The 21,702-nt window shown below is 45.4% G+C and overlaps 1 protein-coding gene across 3 annotated transcripts in view; it reads left to right on the top strand.

Moving 5' to 3' along the window:
• Positions 1–21,702, top strand: part of LOC115659982 (aryl hydrocarbon receptor-like) — a 114,347-nt gene that overhangs the window by 74,144 nt on the left and 18,501 nt on the right. For all 3 annotated transcript variants that reach the window (XM_030580840.1, XM_030580839.1, XM_030580841.1), the window contains exons 3-4: positions 4,091–4,209; positions 14,260–14,349. In XM_030580840.1, the coding sequence (XP_030436700.1) occupies positions 4,091–4,209; positions 14,260–14,349 (209 nt within the window). The remainder of the gene's footprint in view (positions 1–4,090; positions 4,210–14,259; positions 14,350–21,702) is intronic.

The raw sequence follows: 21,702 nt of genomic DNA, 5'->3' as shown, positions 1-21,702 counted from the left end.
GTTTTAAACCTGCTGCCTTTTAATTTCATGTAGCGACCCCTTGTTTTTGAGTTATGAGGAGTAAATAACACTTCCTTATATACTTTCTCCATAGCTGTCATGATTTTATAGACCTGTATCCTATCCCCCCTTAGATGTCTCTTTTCTAAGCTGAAAACCCCAGTCTTATTAATTTCTCCTCATATGGAATCATTTACATACCCCTAATAATTTTTGTTGCTCTTTTTTCTGTACCTTTTTCAATTCCAATATATCTTTTTTTGAGATGGGCAACCACATCTGCACGCAGTATTCAAGATGTGGGCGTACTAGGGATTTATGTAGAGGCAATATGATATTTTCTGTCTTTTTGTCTATCCCTTTCTTAATGATTCCCAACATTTTGTTTGCTTTTTTGACTGTCACTGCACACTGAGTGGAAGTTTTCAGAGAACTATCCATAATGATTCCAACTTTCTTGAGTGGTAACAGCTTTTTTAGACCCCATCATTTTATACGTATTGTTGGGATTATGTTTTCCAATGTGCATTACTTTGCACAGTGCTGATCTGGGGGAGGTATTTTCTCTAGGATTCAGAGCAGTAGCTCAGTGCCCAAGACCAATGCAATTGTTGGCGCCTCTGCTTAGTCCACCATGTGTAGTGGTTAGTTTGTAACACCTGGAGCTGAGCCCCATGGTGACCACTTACTAGGTGGGAACAATGTATGATCCCTGCTGAGGTGGGTTGGAGTTTGGCTACTGACCAAAGGCGAGAGGTTCTACAATGCATTGGCAATGCCCAGCAGCAGCCAGCCCCCATCAACGCTAATGTGATACCTTCAGGACCAAGGCTTCCTTTCTTGAACAATGGGTGTATTTATGCTTGGAGCGGACACAGGCAGAGGCATCCACTGTGAGATGCCCTGGAGAGATTCAACTTCAAACAGCAAAGCAAACTAGAGCACAGTCTGACATAGTAAAGGCTTCCCTGGGGCAGGATTGCTTGCGAGGGGTGGGGGAGTAGATAACTTGTGCCTCTTCTCATGTACCCTTTGAGTGCTGAATCGGGGCACCTTATGCAGGCAAAACTCCCTGTGAAGTCAGGGAGGGTCTTCATTGTGTTTTCATCACATGAGCAGGTTCCCATTGTCCGTAGCTGCTCTTCGCACCTGGAGCTAACAGTGAGACTCAAAGAAGCTGTTGCTAAGCTGGGGTGAGTGGGGTGAACCAGACAGTAAAGATCTCTTTCTCCTGTTCTTATGCTCCGTATCTAACCAGAGCTCCACCAAGGTATTTAAACATAGTGAGAGATTCAGATCCATGCACGGCATCTAAGGACCGTGGAGATGCTGTGAGGGTCTGGAGGAGAATTTCTCTGGCCTGGGTGCCCCGTATGACTACCATAAGCAGCCTTACACTGCCACCTCACAAACTCCAGTGCAGGAGATAGGCAGGCTAAGACAGGGCAGGTCTACAGCACATTGCACTGTGAGGCTCTTGCTCCAACTTATGTCCAAGGCAGTTTTGGCCATGGTGGATGCTAAGAATTGGACCCACAATGCAGTAGGCCAGCCTCTCTTGCCTTTCTTTTCCATTGTATTCAATAAAGAGTCATTGGGCAATGTCTGGCCTCTGGTTAAGATTCTTGCCCATGTTTGAAAAGCAGTTCATGCTGGAGCTGTGATTGACCCAAACTAGGGTGAGTTTCAGTGTGATATGAAGTTCAGTTAATGCAGTTAACATGCCGATCTGTGGGAACTTGAAACTACTGTTTTTTATCTCTTCCCATGTGAAAGGAGCTCACACAGAAATCACAAAGTTCACCACAATCTACCTTGGGCGCCTGTAATTAATGAGAATTAGCAATGATGGGTGAAAGAAATGAACAATGATCTGAATCTTCTCCCAAGCCACAAAAGTACCTTTGTTGGGTGGTAACATTTAATTGTGCAATGCAACCAGCCACAGAGATGCCAGCTAGCAATGCTCAAAGGTGGGAACTTCTCACAAAATAATGGGAGATCAAAGATCCTGTCTTTGCAGTGGAAGTGCAACTGCAAACAAAGGAACCAGGGATGCCAGCTTCCAGGGACCATGACATTTCCTAGAGCAGCAAGCAAGCCTGCCAATGCCTGGTGGTGGAGATGGATGAAGCAAGGAAAACAGAAATGTCAGGCACCAGTAGAGAAAAAGTGAGGGGCCTAGGAAGGTGGAACCAATGGAATGTGCTTGTTGGTCTTGGGGAAATGGGCTCCCTACTGAGCTCTCACTCACATTACCAAAGGTGGAGACTGAGAAATTTGTGAGGAAAGCATAGGAACGGCACCAGTGGGTCTAGTAAATGGTACTCTGTTTGGTGGAGGTGTAACACCGATAGACCCCAGTTGGCGGTGGGTGGGATTGAATTTAGAACCTTAGTGCATGAGCCTTTACTGCATGAGCTAAAAGCCACATGGCTGATAGCTAAGGCTAGAGCAGACTCTTTAATCTTTAAATAGTGTCAGTGCCACTAGAGGGGCCAGAGCACCACACCCAGGAGGTGTGGGGGTTACAGAGGCACCATGCATTAGGTGGGATCTAAAAGCAAATCCCAAGGGCAGGGCTGGCTCCAGGCCACAGCGTGCCAAACGCGTGCTTGGGGCGGCATGCCACGGGAGGCGCTCTGCCGGTTGCCAGGAGGGCGGCAGGCAGCTCCAGTGGACCTCCCGCAGTTGTGCCTGCGGAGGGTCTGCTGGTCCCACGGCTCTGGTGGGGCATCTGCAAGCACGCCTGCGGGAGGTCCACTGGAGCCGTGGGACCGGCGAGCGGCAGAGTGCCCCCCTCGGCATGCCGCCGTGCTTGGGGCGGCGAAATTGCTAGAGCCGGTCCTGCCCAAGAGTATATCTCGCTGGTGGTCATTACAGGTCTATTGTCACCAGTGTTGTCATTGCAGGCCACAATGGCTCCCAGGGTGCTTTGCACACATCGGTTAATTCAGCCACACATCCAACCCTGTTAGCTAGGTAAATACTGTACCCATTTTACAGGTGAGAACGCTAAGGCACAGAATAATTACATGGTTTGCCCATGACCACATGGGAAGTCCGTGGCAGAGCTGAGAATTGAACCCAGGTGTCCTAGCTCCTAGTCTTGTGCTTTAAAAAAAAGAACAAACTTCCTTTGGAGACACTTAGCACAACAGCACTGTGATAGCTACAGAACACTTGAGAGCTAGGCAGCTGGTATGCTGTGGCCATGGCTTACCATGTTGTTCCTAATCATCTCATTGCTAGCTTGCATTGAATCCACCTGTTTTCTCTCATCTGATATTTAAATTGGAAGCTCTTTGGGGCAAGAGCCACTTGGCATTAGCACAATACAAATGGTCATCCACAATCATCTTCCTGGTGTCTGTCACAGCTTACAGAGTCTCTAGTGACCAGTCTACTTTATTCTACCCTCTCCAATAATAACATACTGCAAAAGACATGACCTAACTGCCTTTGAAGGTGGTGCCGTGGTTCAACCTTCCTCGCCCATCCTGTCAACATTCTTCTCACACCCAGTGAGCCCATCCCAGCTAGGCCTTTCTGCACAAACCTGGTGTCTAAAGGTCCCTACAGTCTCTGACCTGGAGTGGACTAAAACCCGTTAGAAACATTACGGTAACTCCATAGGAAACCAGGCTGAAACAGCTGTCCTACTGCCTATCTCACAGGAGCCTTCTGGAAACTCTGTGAGGTCCAATTAAAGTCAATAAGAGTTCAGTGTCTAACTCTCATTTGTCTTGTTGTGTTTTAGTTCTTCTGCTTCAGCTCCTGGCCTGAACTCAGGGGGTGAAAGGTGCTTGAACATGAGAAGGAGCAGGGAGGGGGCGTTTATCTCTTGGACAGGGGATTGCTAGCTATCTGTGCCCCCGAGGCAGATGGAGCACACAGCCTCTCTGCACCAGCTCTCCTTTCAGCTCCAGGTTTCATGTTTCAGCTCTGCCAGTTTGGAAGCACCTGAAGCAGGCAGCATGAGGCAGCTGAAAGAGAGTGAGGCCCCCGAGATGTGAGAAAGAAGGGAAAGAGTGGCGATGCTTTCACGGTGAGCTGATATCACTGTCCTCTCTCACCTTCTTCCTCACAGCCACTGTGCCAAACCACGGCGGCCACCTGGCAGATCAGCCCGGGATGCTTGGAGGGAATGGACAGATGAATCTGCAGATCAACGGGGAAACGTTCTCCGAAGGGGACATGCTGCTCCAGGTACCATATTATATCCTAGCTCTCTACCCTCACAGAGTGAAAAGAGCACTTTTAAACTAAGGAATATCCTGCACTTCAGTTGATGCTGTGCAATGGATGAACGTGCTGTGGCAAAGTCACTACTTTGAATCCTGCATTACTGCTTAGTTGTGTGTGCTTGGACATCCCTGTGCCTCCTGTAATCTGCCTCTGAAATGAGTCTAATGTGAGTGTTGTTCCTGAGTGCTGTGAGATTTTTGGGTCTGTCTTCGCTGCAGGGTTAACTTGAGCTCTTACCCAGCTGTTGCTCCTGGCCCCCATCCTGTCCACACACAAAGCCCTCTCACCCAAGTGGGGTGGTGCTTTACACCCAAGCTTGCTGGCCTGTGGGCTAGAGGTTGGGGGCAGCTTGCATATGGGCTGATAACCCACCCACTTGGCCAGTGAGGATGCAGGCTAAGTCGCTCCGTGCTGGTTGTCCTCCAGTGCCTTTCCCACAATTTCTCCTGTGTCCCCAGATGGACAGACAAGCTCTCCCACAATTCACTGGGAAAGAATCCCAGAGCAGCTCAGTTACTGCAGCCCAAAGACCCCACGGAAGCCTTAGTGACACACACAGGGAAGTGCAGCACCAGGAAGGATGCAGGAATGCCAGTGTAACTTTGAACCATGGCTACTCCCACCTGGCCCAGGCCATCATGGGTGCCAATCACCCGAATTAACTTTGCAGTGAAGACATACCCTTAATTAGTCTTGGATGACAGAGACTACTATATATATCTGATGGATAATCACTGGAGCTGTTAATTAATCAAAATTAACTCGTGGGATTAACTCAAAAAATTAACTGTGATTAAAAAAAATAAACATGATTAATTGCATTGTTAAACAATAGAATACCAATTGAAATTTGGGAAGGTGAGGGGTAGGGGGTGGCGCATGTGAAAAGTGGGTGGGCCAGGCCTGTCCTCTTTCAAAAAGTGGGAGGGGCATGGTCCCTTGGCCCCTGATGTCCTGGCGCCCGTGATGCAGACTCCCTGGGCAGCTCTAGAACTTCGTTCTGCAATGCACCAAGGCTCATCTTCACGGCGGCATCCTTACTAGACATCACTGAAGTTCAATGTCTTCCGCCAGCTGATGTCATTGTCGGCCGTTGGGGGGGAAATGCGCATTGGGGAGTAATGGTGCCATGTCTCTGCCAAAACCAATTTGGCTTCTCAATGTTGCCATTTGAGAGCTGGCCATTTCCCCCCTAGCCTTGTGTGTCTAAACCAAATAACCCACCTCCAGGATTCCTTTGTGATAGAGTCTTGGGAATGAAAACAAGCAGCAAGATGTTATAAAGGAGATCGACTTAGGGCAGATCCCTGCTTCCACACAGCTGCTCATAGCCTTCCCCCAGCTCCTCTTGCTCTGTTTGCTTTCGGTGACCCTCCCAGGGGTGGTTTTTGTCAGCCAAAATTAATACCTTGTCTTATTGCAACTGTCACTAGTGCTGAGCACCCCTCCAAGGGCCTTACATGCCCTGGATCCATCGGGACTGAAGACAAAGGACAAGTCCCAACATGAGAGTAAAAAACACTCTCACGTCATGGACTGCTCCTATGTGCAGCATTTCCTCTCCATCCAGGTCAGGCTGGGGAGATCTTGCATGCAACCAGAACAGCGCCCAAGCCTCCCCATGTGGAGGGTAAGGCCAGGCACAAACAGAATCCGACTGTACCGATGACTGCCCTGGTACTCACAAGTCCAGAACACCGATCAGCATGTGCACCACCCATCTGCTCCCCCAGATGGGCCGACCCCACAGACACCATGTGGGCCCTCTGTCATTTCCAGACACACACCAGGGACTCTGAGCCTTTCTTACTGACGGAGGAGCTGATCCTTCCATATCCGCAGCCTCCACATCTCTCTGAACGCCCCCCACACCAGTGTCATCCCCATTCTGGAGGGCGAACCTCTGCTGCGACTGCCAAAGAAGCCTTGTCCCATTGCTGCATGACAGCTCTCTGGTACCAATGGTCCCCCCATTGCCGGAACCATCTTCGGAGTCCTCATTTTCTGGACTCGTGGGCCAGGCTGCCTTATACCCCAGCATTTGATCCAGCAGCAGAGGCCTAGTACTGCTGCCTGCAGGGCCCACCACATCCTAGGGACCCTTCTTTTTGGCCATTCTGGGCACTTTGTGATCCCTACCATGGACACCAGGCACCATCACAGGCATCTTATTGATGGTCCCCCATTTGCCCAAGGGCTCCATTGGCCTATGGGGAAGGGGCATACATCATTGCCAGCTGAAGCACTCATTCCTCTCCCACGCTCTCTGCTCGCCAGTACCAGGACTTGCTTCAGAGGGCAGCAGCAGACTTGAGGTTCCCATTGGAAGAGGTCAAGAACCCACAACAGCAGCTCCTGGACTTTCTCCAACCTCAGGAACCCACCTTGGTGGCTCTATCAATTCTTCAACTGATGCAGGGAGCATGGCACACTCCTGCCTCCTGTGCCCCCACACTGAAGAGGGTGAAGAGGAGGTATTTCATGACTGTTAAAGGGGCAGATTTTCTCTTCACACACCCACTCCCCAGCTCTCTCGTTGTCCACATGGCAGCAGAGCAGGCACGCCAGCACCCACAGAAGTCTACTCCTCCAGATAGGGTGGCACAGAGCATGGACCTGCGAGGCAGAAAAGTGTATTCCTCGGTGAGACTACAGTTCTGGATTGCAAACTACCAGGCTCTGCTAGCTAAGCATGACTTTAATAACAACAGTAGGCTAGCAGAGTTCAAGGACAACCTGCCACCAGACCAACAGCAGCAATTTCAGGCACTGATAGATGAGGGACAAATGGTGGCCAGGGTGGGCCTCCAGGCTGGTGGAGATTCAGCTGATATGTCTTCTTGCTCTCTAGCCCCCCTGATCATAATGCACTGGGACTCATGGCTACAATTCTCCGGCTTCCCCAGACAGGTCCAAAATACAATCAAGAACCTCCCCTTTAATGAGCACAAGTTGTTCCACAAGAAGACGGACAAATCCCTTCATTTGCTGAAGGACTCCCGGGCTACTCTACGATCCCTTCATATGTACACCCTGGCCCCAAGACGCAGGCAGCAGAGACCAGCATTCCATCCATGCGAACGCTCTCCTTACCTGGCCTACCACCAATGCCAGCATGAGGTACCATGTACGCAGAATCATTCACAGTAGCTGTACCTGCCCACCTTCACCACAATCACCTCTTTGACTCTTTCCTAGCAGCAGCCAAAACCTCAGTTTTGACATGCAGGTTGAGACCTATGAACCTTCCCCCGTGCCACCCCCAGCATCCCATATCGCCTTTGGAAGCCATCTTGCCCTATTCGTCCATAACTGGGGCACGCGGAGAGTTGGGTACTGAAGATCATCCACCACAGATACTCCATAGATTTTCTCTCATTCTCACCTCATCAGCACTCTGCCCTGGACTTCCCCAGGGGACCCATCCCATGAATGCCTTCTCCTACGAGAAGTGGTCACTCTGCTTTTCAAGGGGGGCATAGAGCCTGTCCCACCTCAGTACAAGAGAAGAGTCTTCTACTCACTGTACTTGCTCATCCCAAAGGAGGGCGGAGAGTGCTACCCATTCTAGGTCTTCAGGTCCTGCACATCTTTACCAGAAAGTCCAAATTGTATATGGTAACACTGGCATCGATTATTCCCTCCTTCCCCCAGGGAGCCTGGTTTGCATCTTTCAGTGTGAAAGACACTTACTTCCATGTAGATATTGTGACAAAGTTCCGCCTCTACCTTGGTGAGTCCTACGCTTATTGGTGGATTTGCTCACCTCACAGATTCACCCTGTGGGTCGGGAAACAGCCCAGAGATCTTCCCCTCTGGTAGAAGCCACAGTCCAGATCAACTCCTCCTGTGTTTGATCAGGAGTTGGAGGTTTGGGGGGAACCTGGGCCTGCCCTCTACTTCAGGTTCCAGCCCAGGGCCCTGTGGACTGCAGCTGTCTAGAGCGCCTCCTGGTACAGTTGTGCGACAGCTACAACTCCCTGGGCTACTTCCCCATGGCCTCCTCCCAACACCTTCTTTATCCTCACCACCAGACCTTCCTCTTGATGTCTGATAACGCTTATACTTCTCAATCCTCCAGCAGTATGCCTACTCACTCTCAGCTTCTTGCACACTTCTTGCTCCCAGTTCCTCACACACACTTCCTCTCCTCTGGCTCCCCCTGGCCTGACTGGAGTGAGCCCTTTTATAGCATCAGAGGGGCCTTAATTAGAGTCAGGTGCTTAACAGCCTCACCTGACTCTTAGCAGGTTAATTGGAGTCAGGTGTTTTCATTAGCCTGGAGCAGCCCCTGCTCTGGTCAATCAAGGAGCACAAAACTGCTTCTCCAGTGGCCAGTATATCTCCCTTCTACTACTCTGCTGTTCCCAACTGGCCTGGTTCTATCACAATGTTCACCCAGCCCACTGCAAGTTTCTCCATTTTCAGGTAGGACACCAACACTACCAGTTTTGGGTCCTTCCGTCTGGTATATTGACAGCTCCACAAGTGTTCAAAAAGGTTTTCACTGTGGTAACAGCCCAAATGTGCTGCCTTGGCCATTTGTGTACCAGTACCTTAACAACTGGCTCATCCTGGTACTATCGTGCCAGAAAGTAACCTCTGCGATCCTACTGGTATCTTCAGGTATTTGCATCAATGAGGAAAAATCAGTATTGAAAGCTACACAGATGATGCATTTTATCGGCGCACGTTCTGACTCCATCGTGGCGAGAGCTTTCCTTCCAGTAGACCACTTTGCAACACTGACGTCTGTCATCGTGGACCTGCATCACAGATCCCACACCATGGTCCGCCACTGTCTCTCTCTCAAGCCTTTCCCCCACTCATTTAGTCCTTCCATGTTCAACTGCTCTCCGACAACATGGCAGTAGTGTACATCAACCAGCAGGGTGGCACCAAGTCACCCTCCCTCTGCTTCGAGTCTCTTTGCCTTTGGAACTGGTGCATAAAAACCATATAATGCTTCAAATCATGTATCTCCCAGGCACCTTGAATTCCCTGGCCGATGCACTCAGCAGGACTCTCTACTTCAATCACAAGTGAGAGCTGCATGATGCCACCATGCTATGGTATCTCTTCGAGAACTGGGGTGCCCCTTGGTGGGACCTCTTTGCCACTCATCAGAACTGGAACCTGCCCCCTATTGTTCCAGCAAAGCAATAGAGGAGGACTTGTGAGGCAACAGGCTCCTCCTCCCCTGGACAGAAGACCTCTGCTACACTTTTCCTCCCATTCCCCTCCCGCCACAAGTTCTAGTCAAGATTCTCTGGAACAGCCACTGTGCTACTCGTAGCTCCAATCTGCCCCTGTCGGTTCTGGTTCGCAAACGTGGGCAGTGCATATGAGAGGCTTGGGGAAGCTAAGCCCCCCCCAAAGAGGCTAGGCATGCGGGGGCAAGAAATGCAGGTTGCAGCACAGGTCACCGCCCTTTGGAGGCATGACAGCCTGCCGCCTTTGGAGTGCCACCACTGGAAGCTTCTTAGAAGTAGGGGGCATCCAGCCTCTGGATCATGGTCCCATTTGCCCTCCACCCCAAGGCTCCACTCCCACTCTGCCTCTTCCCCCAAGGCCAGCCTCTCACTCCTCTCCATCCACTGTCCTCCACTTGTTGCTCATCCTTAAAACAGGAAAAAGCGATGGGGCCATGACCCCTTGGCCCCCCACCCGTTCCAGCACCCCTTAGCTGAGTTGCTCCGGCATCAGCATGCGCAGCAGGGGAAGGAGTCCCAGAGCTGGGCCAGGCAGTGTGAGGCTGTGAGTGCTGATGCTGGAGGAATTTAAAATCTAAATTGCTCAGTACCTTCAGTCTTGCTCCTGCAGTGCTTTCTGCTTTCATAGTCAAACCTAACCCTCGGGATGATTTTCTTAGTTCTTGTCCCTCTGTTAATTTCCCTGACTCTCCTGTGATCTTTCATTTCTTAAATCTGTGCTTTGATTTTCTATTTCACTTTCTGTGACCAGTTTCTACGCCTGTCTGGGGGCATTTGGAATCCAGTTCTTCTAGTAAGTACTTTGAAAAGCCACTTGCTGCACTGCATATGAACCCCAGGAAGAATTCAGTATCTCTTGCTTATGCTAACTCGTTCAGTGTTATCAGTCTGAAAACCATTAGCCATCATTGTTTGCCCTGATCATGAAATAAGCTTTCTAACATTATACCTTAGCTATGGCAGTAATTTAAATGCTATTACACAGTATGCATTACAGTCTGATTTACTTAGATTGTAAGCTCGTTGGGGCAAGGATCATCTTGGGGCAATGATAATACGAATAATAATTAATAAACAGCTGATTATCATCAGGGGCCTCATTTCAGAAAAATTACTGGGGGCAGTAGAAGTTGTCAGCACGTAGAACATTCTGCTTAACATTATATCCTGAAAGCGGGGGCACTGGGCAGGGGGATAGGGAGACAAAAAGTGGAAGACATGATGGATCATATAGACCTATGAAAAGTGTGGGGATGCCAACTGTCCCCCCTTACCCTATAGCAAATGATGCCACTGCTATCACTGGTGATAGATAGATAGATTTTAAGGCCAGAAGGAACCATCATGATCATCTAGTCTGACTTCCTGCACATTGCAGGCCACAGAATGGGAGATTGCTTACCTGTTACTGGAGGTTCTTGAAATAAACGGTCCCATCTGTATTCTACTGAGAGCCTTGTTCAGTATATCTGGACTGAAAGATCACATCTCATCACACAAGTTCTTGACTTGTAACAGGAGCCAACAAGATATAGATTAGTGCATCTACATTAAAAAAGACTGTGGTGTAGGGAGAAATGCTTCTAAGAGCTGGTCCTGCAGCATTCTAATCAATGGGAGCTTTACAGTTCACTTCAACTGGCATAGGATCAAACTCACATAGTATCGGCCTTTTAATATAGCAACTCTGAGAGCAAAAGTCCTTTGGAACACAGATCAAACGATTTAAGATTAAAACTAGCTCCCATGAAAAGTTTCTGTAACCTGGAAAATCTGACTGATGATTCACTGTGAAGAGTGCGCAAACAGAACCAGTAGCAGGACGGAATGAAGACAGCACTCCAAACAGTCAGTACCATGAGTTGTTCAGTTGAAGCCAATATTGAATCCAGTTGACTGAAGGGGTCTGATTTTTCTTAGCACCCTTGCAAGTGCAAACGTTTAACAACATCAAGAAGCTAAATGCACGTTGTTTACTGGGAAAGCAATCCTTTTGCGTGACTTGAAGCCATCATTTTTTCCTTGTATGCGTTGGCATTTTTTTCACACCAAAACAAAGCAGTCATTAATTGATCACAATTTACAAGAAACAATTTTCTCTTAGGGTATTATGGATTTTTCTTCCTCTTTTCTTTCCATACAAATAAGGAAGCTATTTTCTTTAGACCAACCAGGAATCCTGCATTCTTTTCCTGGATATAGAGTATTCTTCGTGCTGCTCCTGTTGGAGATTACAAACCAAGGGTGAAAGATTTTTCTCTATTCAAGTTGCAGGTGGCCTGTATGTTACTTGGGTAAAATATATTACAAGAAGAAGCAGAGCAATTCCTACATTCGCACACAACTCCTGCTGGCTTCAGTGGGACTTTACCGGAGTTAGGACTGAAGGATTTGAGAAGAATGCAGGGTGCTGGTGACCAAGACTTGATATTTTTAGTAGCCGTCTATTTAGGAAGTATGAGCCATTTTACAGATCATTGCCATGCAGGTTCTGTAGATGCAATATTAACAATGACAAAAATGAACATATCACTTTCTGTGGAAGAGAGACACAATGCAATGACATTGCTCAGTGTCTCTACAGGACACGGTAATATCACATTAGAAGACTGACATCTTTCAATCACTATGGGGGGCAAAATCCTGGTTTTGTTGAAGTCAATGAGAGATTTGGCATTGATTTCATTAGAACCAGGATTTCACCCTTTGTTTCTAGGAATTTTCGTAAACTGCAAAACAATTCACTCTTTGCTTGTTAACAAACCACAGCAGATTTATTATAGTAATCAATTTTGCAAAAAGACAATCCAGTGCAATTGGTGGGGAGTTTTCACAGATGAGTCTGCAATATATCTGAGCATTGTATAAATGGCAACCAAATATCTCAGTATCTCTGTCTATTTTGATGGGTGTACTCGATGCATGAATATTATTTTACCATAAACACTATCTTCCATATTTTTCGGTCCATTCATCTAATGTGGGGGATTTTTGCTTTGTCATTGAGGAGCTATCAATTTATTTTTTTCCTTTTTAGTATATGCCTTGTATTTAATTGCTGAGTACAGAGCTCAAGGTGATATGAATACAATTAACATAAGCAGTGAGTATTTATACAGATTAGGTCCATGTTAGAAGCTTTATCATCTGCCCATGGAGAGGTAGATAAAAGTGCAGTCTCTTTGCCGAGCAATTCTCAGCTGAGTGAGTGTCATGTTAGGATATGTTGAAGGACATTGAGAACATTAGCGCCATTTGGCTGGAACCAGGGTGAAATCAGATGTGAACGAACTGTGCTCCCGTGTATGAGACAGATGGGAAGCATGCTATTGCTTTCTTGAAGTTTTATCAAAGAATTTGCACATTTCTAATAAGAGAGAGAAAGTAACTGCAGGCCCCACAGGTGTAAGGGTAGGATCCCACATAGATCGGAGGCCTCAGAGGCAAGAGGGCACAGGGCAGGGAATACTGGCTCCTATGTGGTTATTTAAGCCTCAGAGGTACCAAGCACCCACCTTCCCTGCTCCCTCAGTCCTTACGTTAAGCCACAGTGGCCAGTGCAAAGCTTTATTAATGTTTTATTTATGTACAAATGCCCATATGCACACATTTGGAGATCGCCACCATCTTGGATAGCAGCAGGGATTAAATCAGGGGCCTCTGGAGCTATATGTCTGATTTGCTTGAGCTGGAGCTAAAAAGCCAGGCTCTTCAGTGAAGAGTGGTAGCAGACTCAGACCCTGTATTATGCAGGCACACAGTCACGTGCAGATGGAGCACAGTTCCATTTCCACAAGTATTGATGGTGGCAGTGTTTGCCTGGTGATTTGTGGGGTGGGGATTACCTGGGTGAGTGTGCAGAAACAGTAACCTAGCAACCACCGATCTGACCAGCTACCCAGTGCGGCTGGAGTACTCAGAGCACTGGCTGTGACTGTAAAATGATGAGTCATCCCGGAACTAGAGCCTGATTAAGACACATGCACTGATGAGTCATGCTGTGCTAGGCTCCAGCCAATCTACAAGCCAGGAACTGGCCTGGTGACTCTCAGGGCAGGTATATCAGCCTCACAGCAGCTTAGTCTGCTCAACATCACTCTAGGGCTTGGAACTATTCCTTGCTTAACAGTGGCAACAACCTTTGCAAGCCTTGCTCTAGCCCTGCTCCGTCCTAGCTCTCACTCCGGCCCCGCTCTAGCCTCCTGATTCTGGCTTTGACCCCTGGCTCCAAGCTCTAGGCCTGACCGCCTCCCATCATGGTCTCTGACAGTGGTAAATCATTAGTTCAGGAATGATCCAAAAAAGGTGCATTTGTCAAATAAATTGGCAACTGAATTGCAGTGAACAATCTCTAAAATAGGCACTGATTCAGCAGAGCTCTTAAGCCTGTACTTAAAACCCATTGAAGTCAACAACACCTAAGTTAGTGCTTTGCTGAATCAGAGCCCAAAGACCCACCTTTCTTTACAATCCCCCATCATGCCCCTCGATCTGTTTTGTCCCATGGCTATCAGCCCCGGGTGGCCGGTGGTTCAGTTAATACAGGGAGATGGATAATGGAGGCTCGGATAATCTGGGTTCTACTGTATATGTTTTTATTTTTTCATAAAATGTAAAAACTAACAATTCTCTCTAAAAATGCAAATTCCATCTTTTTCTGCGGCAAAGGGATTTCTAGGATCCCAGGTAACAAGTTCACCCCTAGTCCAGTGGTGTTTTTCTCCATGTCATGAACCTATGCGCATGCACAGAAAAGATTGTTGTCACTCTCTAGGACTGGATCTCTTCTTTCTTTCAGGCACTCAATGGATTTGTCATTGCAGTCACAGCAGAGGGTTATGTTTTCTACGTCTCACCTACAGTTCAGGACTACCTGGGATTTCATCAAGTGAGTAGCATTTTTTTCCTGATTTAAGAAAAGGATGGTGTGGTTTAAATGTGATCAGTTGCTAATGTCCATTACTAGCTGAGATGCTGGTTCTTCTCTTGGAAGATCATAAACCTCTATGTTATGAAATCAATTGGATTATCCTGGGATAATGAAAACAAACAGCCACTGTCCTTAATATAATGTTAGCACATGCAGACAGCTGTGTGCATGCACTATCTTGGCAGACAGCACATACCTGGATCTTTCTGTCTGGGACTTAAATCAAGCTTATTAGCATATGTTATAACATATTGTGGAGGGATGTGTGTTTGTTAAATATGTGAGTTTAATTCAGTGCTCACAAAAGACAGGGTACCAATTGCACTGGGTTGCACAAGACAGAGTACAAGCATTTTCCGGGCAATGTTCCTAAGAGCAATTCTGCCAGTGCTCCTCTGTACTGACCTCTGTTCACACACTTCTGCTGCCCACTCTCCCATCCCCACTTCTGTCAATGTATATCAGGGCTGGTCTACACCACACAGTTCGGTCGACCTAAGGCAGCTTATGCCGACCTAATTATGTCAGTGTCTACACTACAACCTTCCTCCCTCCTCTTGGTGAGCCATGAAGTTGACAAGGCTGCCCAGCTCCCAGAGGAGGAGGAGAAGCCGGGGCAGCTGGACCTCGCTCCCTGGGGCAAGAAGCCCCAGGCAGTTTCCCCCGGCTCTTGGAAGGGAATAGGGAGGGGAGATGCCTTGGTGGCTTTGGACCCAAACCCAAAGGGGAGAGGAGAGGGGGACAGACTGGGTTCTCAGCACCCCACACTGCCCTTCTTAGGTCAGTAGAAGAACACCTGGTGTGGACGTGCACCACCACAGTAATTACTGCAGTGGCTGTAAGATGACCTAATATAGGTTGACTTACATTTTTAGTGTAGACGTACCCTTCGTTTTAAGCAGCATTAGTTCTGGGCTTCTGATGAGTAAAGTCAGTAGGATGAGCAGGAGGTTACCACACTCATTTTCATTGTGACTGAAGCTGGGATTTGAAACCAGGTCACTCGAGGTGGAAATATAGTTGACTTTTTGTGGTTCTAGAGAGACTAGCTGGTTTACAAAACAAACAGCCTGAGAAGATTTCCCCTAAAAAGTAACCTGGATTGTGAGATTTGACAGCCTCAGGTGTCCTGAATCAGAATGATTGAAAGGAGCCTGGGAAGCATTTTCTGAAACTACTGCACCTTTAATAAAGTAGTGATACAAAAAAAGAATAGGGCCCAATTCTGTAAGGAGCTGAGAACCTTCTGCACCCCCAGTTAACTTACTGAGTAAAGGGTGCTCAGCAGAACCATGCCCCTCTGCAATAATTTTAACAACAACTATACCTACAGCCTTTTCACTCTGGCCCCTGGTGTGTGTATAGTTTGATGCAGATATAACGAGAGACCAATGATACTCAGACTGAGGCTTGCTAGCTGCAAGTGGCTCTTTAATGCATCTCCTGCAGCTCTTTGCAGCACATAATATTAAAACACTGTGTGGTTTAATTAATAACCAATCAGGGTGTTATTAACCAATTACATTTGCTAAAATAATAATACTTGGTCAGTCATTCTGTTGTGGGAATAATTATAGACACATACACGTGTGTGTGTATATATATGTGTATATATATATATAGATATAGATATAGATATAGATATAGATATAGATATAGATATAATATATTAGGGCTGTTGACTAATCGCAGTTAGCTCACATGATTAACTCATGAAAATTAATCATAATTACAAAAATTAATCGTGATTAATTGCAGTTTTAATTGCACTGTTAAACAATAGAATACCAATTGAAATGTATTAAATATTCTGGATGTTGTTCTACATTTTCATATATATTGTATTCTGTGTTGTAATTGAAATCAAAGTGTAAATTATTTTTATTACAAATATTTGCACTGTAAAAATTACAAACAAAAGAAATAGTATTTTTCAATTCACCTCATACAAGTAAAGTAGTGCAATCTCTTTATTGTGAAAGTGCAACTTACAAATGTAAATTTTTTTTGTTACATAACTGCACTCAAACACAAAACAAAGTAAAACTTCAGAGCCTACAAGTCCACTCAGTCCTACTTCTTGTTCAGCCAATCGCTCAGACAAACAAGTTTGTTTACATTTATGGGAGATAATGCTGCCCTCTTCTTATTTACAGTGTCACTAGAAATTGAGAACAGGCATTTGCATGGCACTTTTGTAGCCGACATTGCAAGATATTTATGTGCTAGATATGCTAAACATTCGTATGCCCCTTCATGCTTTGGCTACTATTCCAGAGGACGTGCTTCCATGCTGATGACACTCGTTAAAAAAATGTGTTAATTAAATTTGTGTCTGAATTCCTCGGGGGGGGGTAGTTATATGTCCCCTGCTCTATTTTACCAGCATTCTGCCATATAGTTCATATTATAGCAGTCTCGGATGATGACCCAGCACATGTTCATTTAAGAACACTTTCACTGCAGATTTCACAAAATGCAAAGAAGATACCAATGTGAGATTTCTAAAGATAGCTACAGCACTTGATCCAGAGTTTAAGAATCTGAAGTGCCTTCCAAAATCTGAGAGGGATGAGGTGGGGAGCATGCTGTCAGAAGTCTTAAAAGAGCAACACTGATGCAGAAACTGATGCGGAAATTACAGAACCTGAACCTGAACTACCAAAAAGGAAAATCAACCTTCTGCTGATGGTATCTGACTCAGATAATGAAAATGAATGTGTTGATTCACATTGGTTTGCATTTGTTATTGAGCACTATTAGTCATCAGCACGAACGCATGTCCCCTGGAATGATGGTTGAAGCATTAGGGGCCATATGAATCTTTAGCACATCTGGCACTTAAATATCTTGCAACGCCTACTATAACAGTGCCATGAGCATACCTGTTCTCACTTTCAAGTGACATTGTAAACAAGAAGCTGGCAGCATTATCTCCTGCAAATGTAAACAAAATTCTCTGAGTGATTGGCTGAACAGGCTCTAAAATTTTACATTGTTTTATTTTTTAATACAGGGGGGTTTGTACATAATTCTACATTTGTAAGTTCCACTTTCATGATAAAGAGATTGCATTACAGTACTTGTATGAGGTGAATTGAAATATACTATTTCTTTTTTTTTTACAGTGCAAATACTTATCAATAATAAATAGGAAGTGACCACTGTAACACTTTGTATTCTGTGTTGTAACAGAAATCAACATATTTGAAGATGTAGAAAAACATCCAAAAATATTTAAATAAATTATATTCTATTATTGTTTAACAGTGTGATTAATCATGATTACTTTCTTTAATTGCTTGGCAACCCTAAAACGTATGTGTGTGTGTGTGTGGGTGACCAGACAGCAATTGTGAATAATCAGGACGGGAGTGGGGGATAATAGGAGACTATATAAGAAAAATGGGGACTAAATATTTCCTTCTTAGGAATATATTGTACTATAGTAAATAAAATGATGAGTTCATACTACTGTGGCTCTTTTGGGTAATGATCGCTCTGGAACCCCAGCGGTCTGAGTATCACTGCTATAGAGTTTCCAAGTATGTAATTATAGCATTAAACTGCACTTCACTTGCTGCACATTGTGCCAGATTCATCATTTTCCTGTGCAAAGTGAGTGTGCATGCTTTGCACTGGTGGAAATGATCTAGGCCAGATGTAGGGCACCAGCAAAGCAGGTCTGTTAAGTAAAGACCTTATGTTAATAATGAACATTTGCTGGTGTGTTTGTAGCCCAGCTAATAGGCTTCATGGTGAACTCAGCCATCTCCAGAATTGCACTTAAGGAAGGCAGCATTTCAAATCCAAATGCAGCTTTGTTACCTTTTTACTTACAGAGTGAAATCCTGGCTCATTGAAGTCAGTAGCAAAACTCCCATTGACTTTAATGGGGCCAGGATTTCCCTCAGGGCATTATTTGAGAAAAACAACATGCTAACATCATTAAAGATGGTGTTGTAACACACATGCACCAAAGGACAGAAATAAGGGTGTACAAGGAAGCCTTAAAGTTAGAAATTGTATGGAGTATACAAGTATGTTCTCTTTACACAATTCCTTCTTGTGAAAGAGATTTTATTTCCTGCCACAGTACGGTTATAAAAGCACTATCCAAAGGTAACATATTTTTTCCCTGTGTTGGTTTTTGAAATAAACCTTCTGCTTCATCTCATCTGGAAAAAGGCAACAACCTCAGTTGTTTTTTCTTTTTTTCTGTAGTTTGTGAAATGCCCAGAGCTGAAATGTCAGCTCCCATCTTAATGCCTATTACGTTTCCCAACATAAAAAGAGTTAGACAAATGTTTGTTTGTTTAGTGATTCTCTCTCTCTCATCCACATACGTACAATCACAAAAAACAATTGTTTTGGGTCAACATTTTTCAAATTTTTCAGGAAATCAATTAAAAAATATTGTTGTGGGTGAAAATGAAACATTTCATTCGACAAAATAAAAATGTTTTGTTTGGATTCCAACCATTTACAACATTTTTATCATGGTTTTTTTTAATGAAAATTAAAGGAACTTTTGAATCCAAAAGTTGAAACCTTTTGTTTAGAAATGTTGAAACAAAATAATCCATTTTTTTCAGTAATTAATTGAAATCGACATGAATTCACAGAATGTTTCCATGTTGCCATATCTGCATTTTTCTCTGGAAAAAGTAATTGCAAAAAATGTTGCCAGCTCTGAACACAGTCCCCTCCACAGAACCAAACAATCAACTGTGATTTTATTGACTATTCTTAGCACTAGATGCAGTATATTAACAACCTACCTCACTTCATTTTGTTCTCCAAAGCGTTTCCTTCCTTGATTTGCATTTATGTCAAAAATAGCTATCCGATATCAGTATGTAGCACTTCAGGGGTTGAAGAATGGCACACTTCTACTTCTTCTCTGCCCCATCTCTTGTTGCTAATATTTAGCATGGTTAGGTTCTGTTTACGTTAAATCCAGTTTCTTCGCATTCTGTTTGTTTCAAAGTTTGACATAGTATCATGCTTTGAATGCTAAAGACATAGTAGCAAGTTTAAATAATTTTTAATTTGAGTTCCTATACAACCAGGGGGGAAAGTGAGGTCATCTTAGTTTTAATTAATTTGTCCCACATTTTGCAAGACGTCCGAAGGGTCTTTCAATACAAGCCAGCAAACCAAAACACCGGATGCACTGCGTACATGGAGCCTGGTAAATATTGTGAGGTGCTCAGGTACTACAGTAATGTGACTATATAAGTAGCTAAGATGTGATGGTCAGCATAGTTTTAAGGCTAGAATGATCACCTAGTCCAGTGGCTCTCAAACTTGTTTCCTGGTGACCCTTTTCACATAGCAAGCCTTTGAATGCGACCCCCCCCCTTAGAAATTAAAAACACTTTTTTATATATTTAACACCATTGTAAATGCTGGATACAAAGCGGGGTTTGGAGTGGAGGCTGATGGCTCACGACCCCCCATGTTATAACCTCGCGACCCCTTGAGGGGTCCTGACCCCCAGTTTGAGAACCTCTGACCTCCTGCATAACTCCCAGAAATGTCTGCAGCAAGCCCATATCTTATGGGATATCCTCTTATTGTTGGGGACAAATTCAGATCTAGCATAAGATCCTGTTAACAGCAAGTCTAAAATGGCCCATGATGGAATGTGACAGCATCAAAATGTTGTGAAGCCATCGCCACAGTGCAGAGTTTATCCCAAAGAGTAAACATTTTGAAGAAGGCCTTGCCAGGGAAAATCAAACCTTACCTCCTGGCAATAGCACATGTAGCAAGAAAAGGATTTTATTTTTTTTATCAAAGCTTCCAGTGGGCTGCTGTTAATCACCAAGAATAAAAAAAACATTGCACAACTTTCAAGGATGTGGCAGTGCCCTTTTCTAAAAACATCAGAGCATCGTTCGTTTTAGTCTCCTGTCTGGGTGCAGTGTACAGGATACAGCTGCAGTGTGAAGTGGCTGGGCGGAGAACAGGAGCCCATCCTGGCAGTGACAGGCAGCTACAGAACCTGCTACAGGGAAGTCACTGCTGTTACTCGGTAATGCGGAGCAATGCCACATGCTGCAGAATTACAGCCTCTTCGTATCCGGCACCAACTCCAAAGCACTTCCCATATTCCTGGGGCGGTGGAGCTATGTCTTCCTGCAGCATGGGGATTCTGCCATCTCTTTGAGTTATGTTTGCTGAACCAGAGCTGAGTTTCTCTAGCTGCGTCCCTTTCCTAGCCCCACACTGGGCAACTCTGAAATGACCTCAGACCACGGTGAGGCTCAGTGCAGGGTTGTTAATAGAAAGAGCGGGGCATTCCCTGTACTCCAGCTAGTGCCCTCTTTGCCCAAAGAGCCTTCCCATGAATTGGTGGGTGGGAAGGGACAAGCGTCTCTTTGCCAGCCCCTGAAGACTGAGGGGTTAGGAGGTACAGGCCAGCCAGTTATCCCCTAAAAGGGGAAGGCACATGTCATAAACAGATAGCTAAGGGTTAATGTCTCTTTCACCTGAAACACCTGACCAGAGAACCAATCAGGAAACCGGATTTTTTTTCAACTTTGGGTGGAGGGAAGTGTGTCTCTGAGTCTTTTGTCTGTCTGCCTGTTTCCTCTGAGCTTTGGAGAAGTAGTTCTATTTTCTAGTCTTCTGTTTCTAAGTGTAAGGACAAAGAGATCAGATAGTAAGTTCTATGGTTTCTTTTCTTTGGTATTTGCATGAATATAAGTGCTGAAGTGCTTTGATTTGTATTCTTTTTGAATAAGGCTGTTTATTCAATATTCTTTTAAGCAATTGACCCTGTGTTGTATCATCTTAATACAGAGAGAACATTTGTATTTTTTCTTTCTTTTTTTTATAAAGCTTTCTTTTAAGACCTGTTGGAGTTTTCTTTACTTCAGGGAAATTGAGTCTGTACTCACCAGGGAATTGGTGGGAGGAAGAAATCAAGGGGAGAGCTGTGTGTTGGATTGCTAGCCTGATTTTGCATTTCCTCTGGGTGAAGAGGAAAGTGCTTTTGTTCCCGGATTGGGAACGGAGAGGGGGAATCTCTCTGTGTAGTTTCACAGAGCTTGTGTCTGTGTATCTCTCCAGGAGCACCTGGAGGGGGGAAGGGAATCAGGATTATTTCCCTTTGTTGTGAGACTCAAGGGATTTGGGTCTTGGGGTCCCCAGGGAAGGTTTTTCAGGGGGACCAGAGTGCCCCAAAACACTCTAATTTTTTGGGTGGCGGCAGCAAGTACCAGGTCCAAGTTGGTAACTAAGCTTGGAGGCTTTCATGCTAACCCCCATATTTTGGACGCTAAGGTCCAAATCTGGGAAAGG

Source organism: Gopherus evgoodei, chromosome 11 (genome assembly GCF_007399415.2).
Source record: "Gopherus evgoodei ecotype Sinaloan lineage chromosome 11, rGopEvg1_v1.p, whole genome shotgun sequence".
Taxonomy (NCBI): Eukaryota; Metazoa; Chordata; order Testudines; family Testudinidae; genus Gopherus; species Gopherus evgoodei.
The sequence above is the reverse complement of the archived record's forward strand: the minus strand, read 5'-3'. Positions and strand labels throughout refer to the sequence as shown.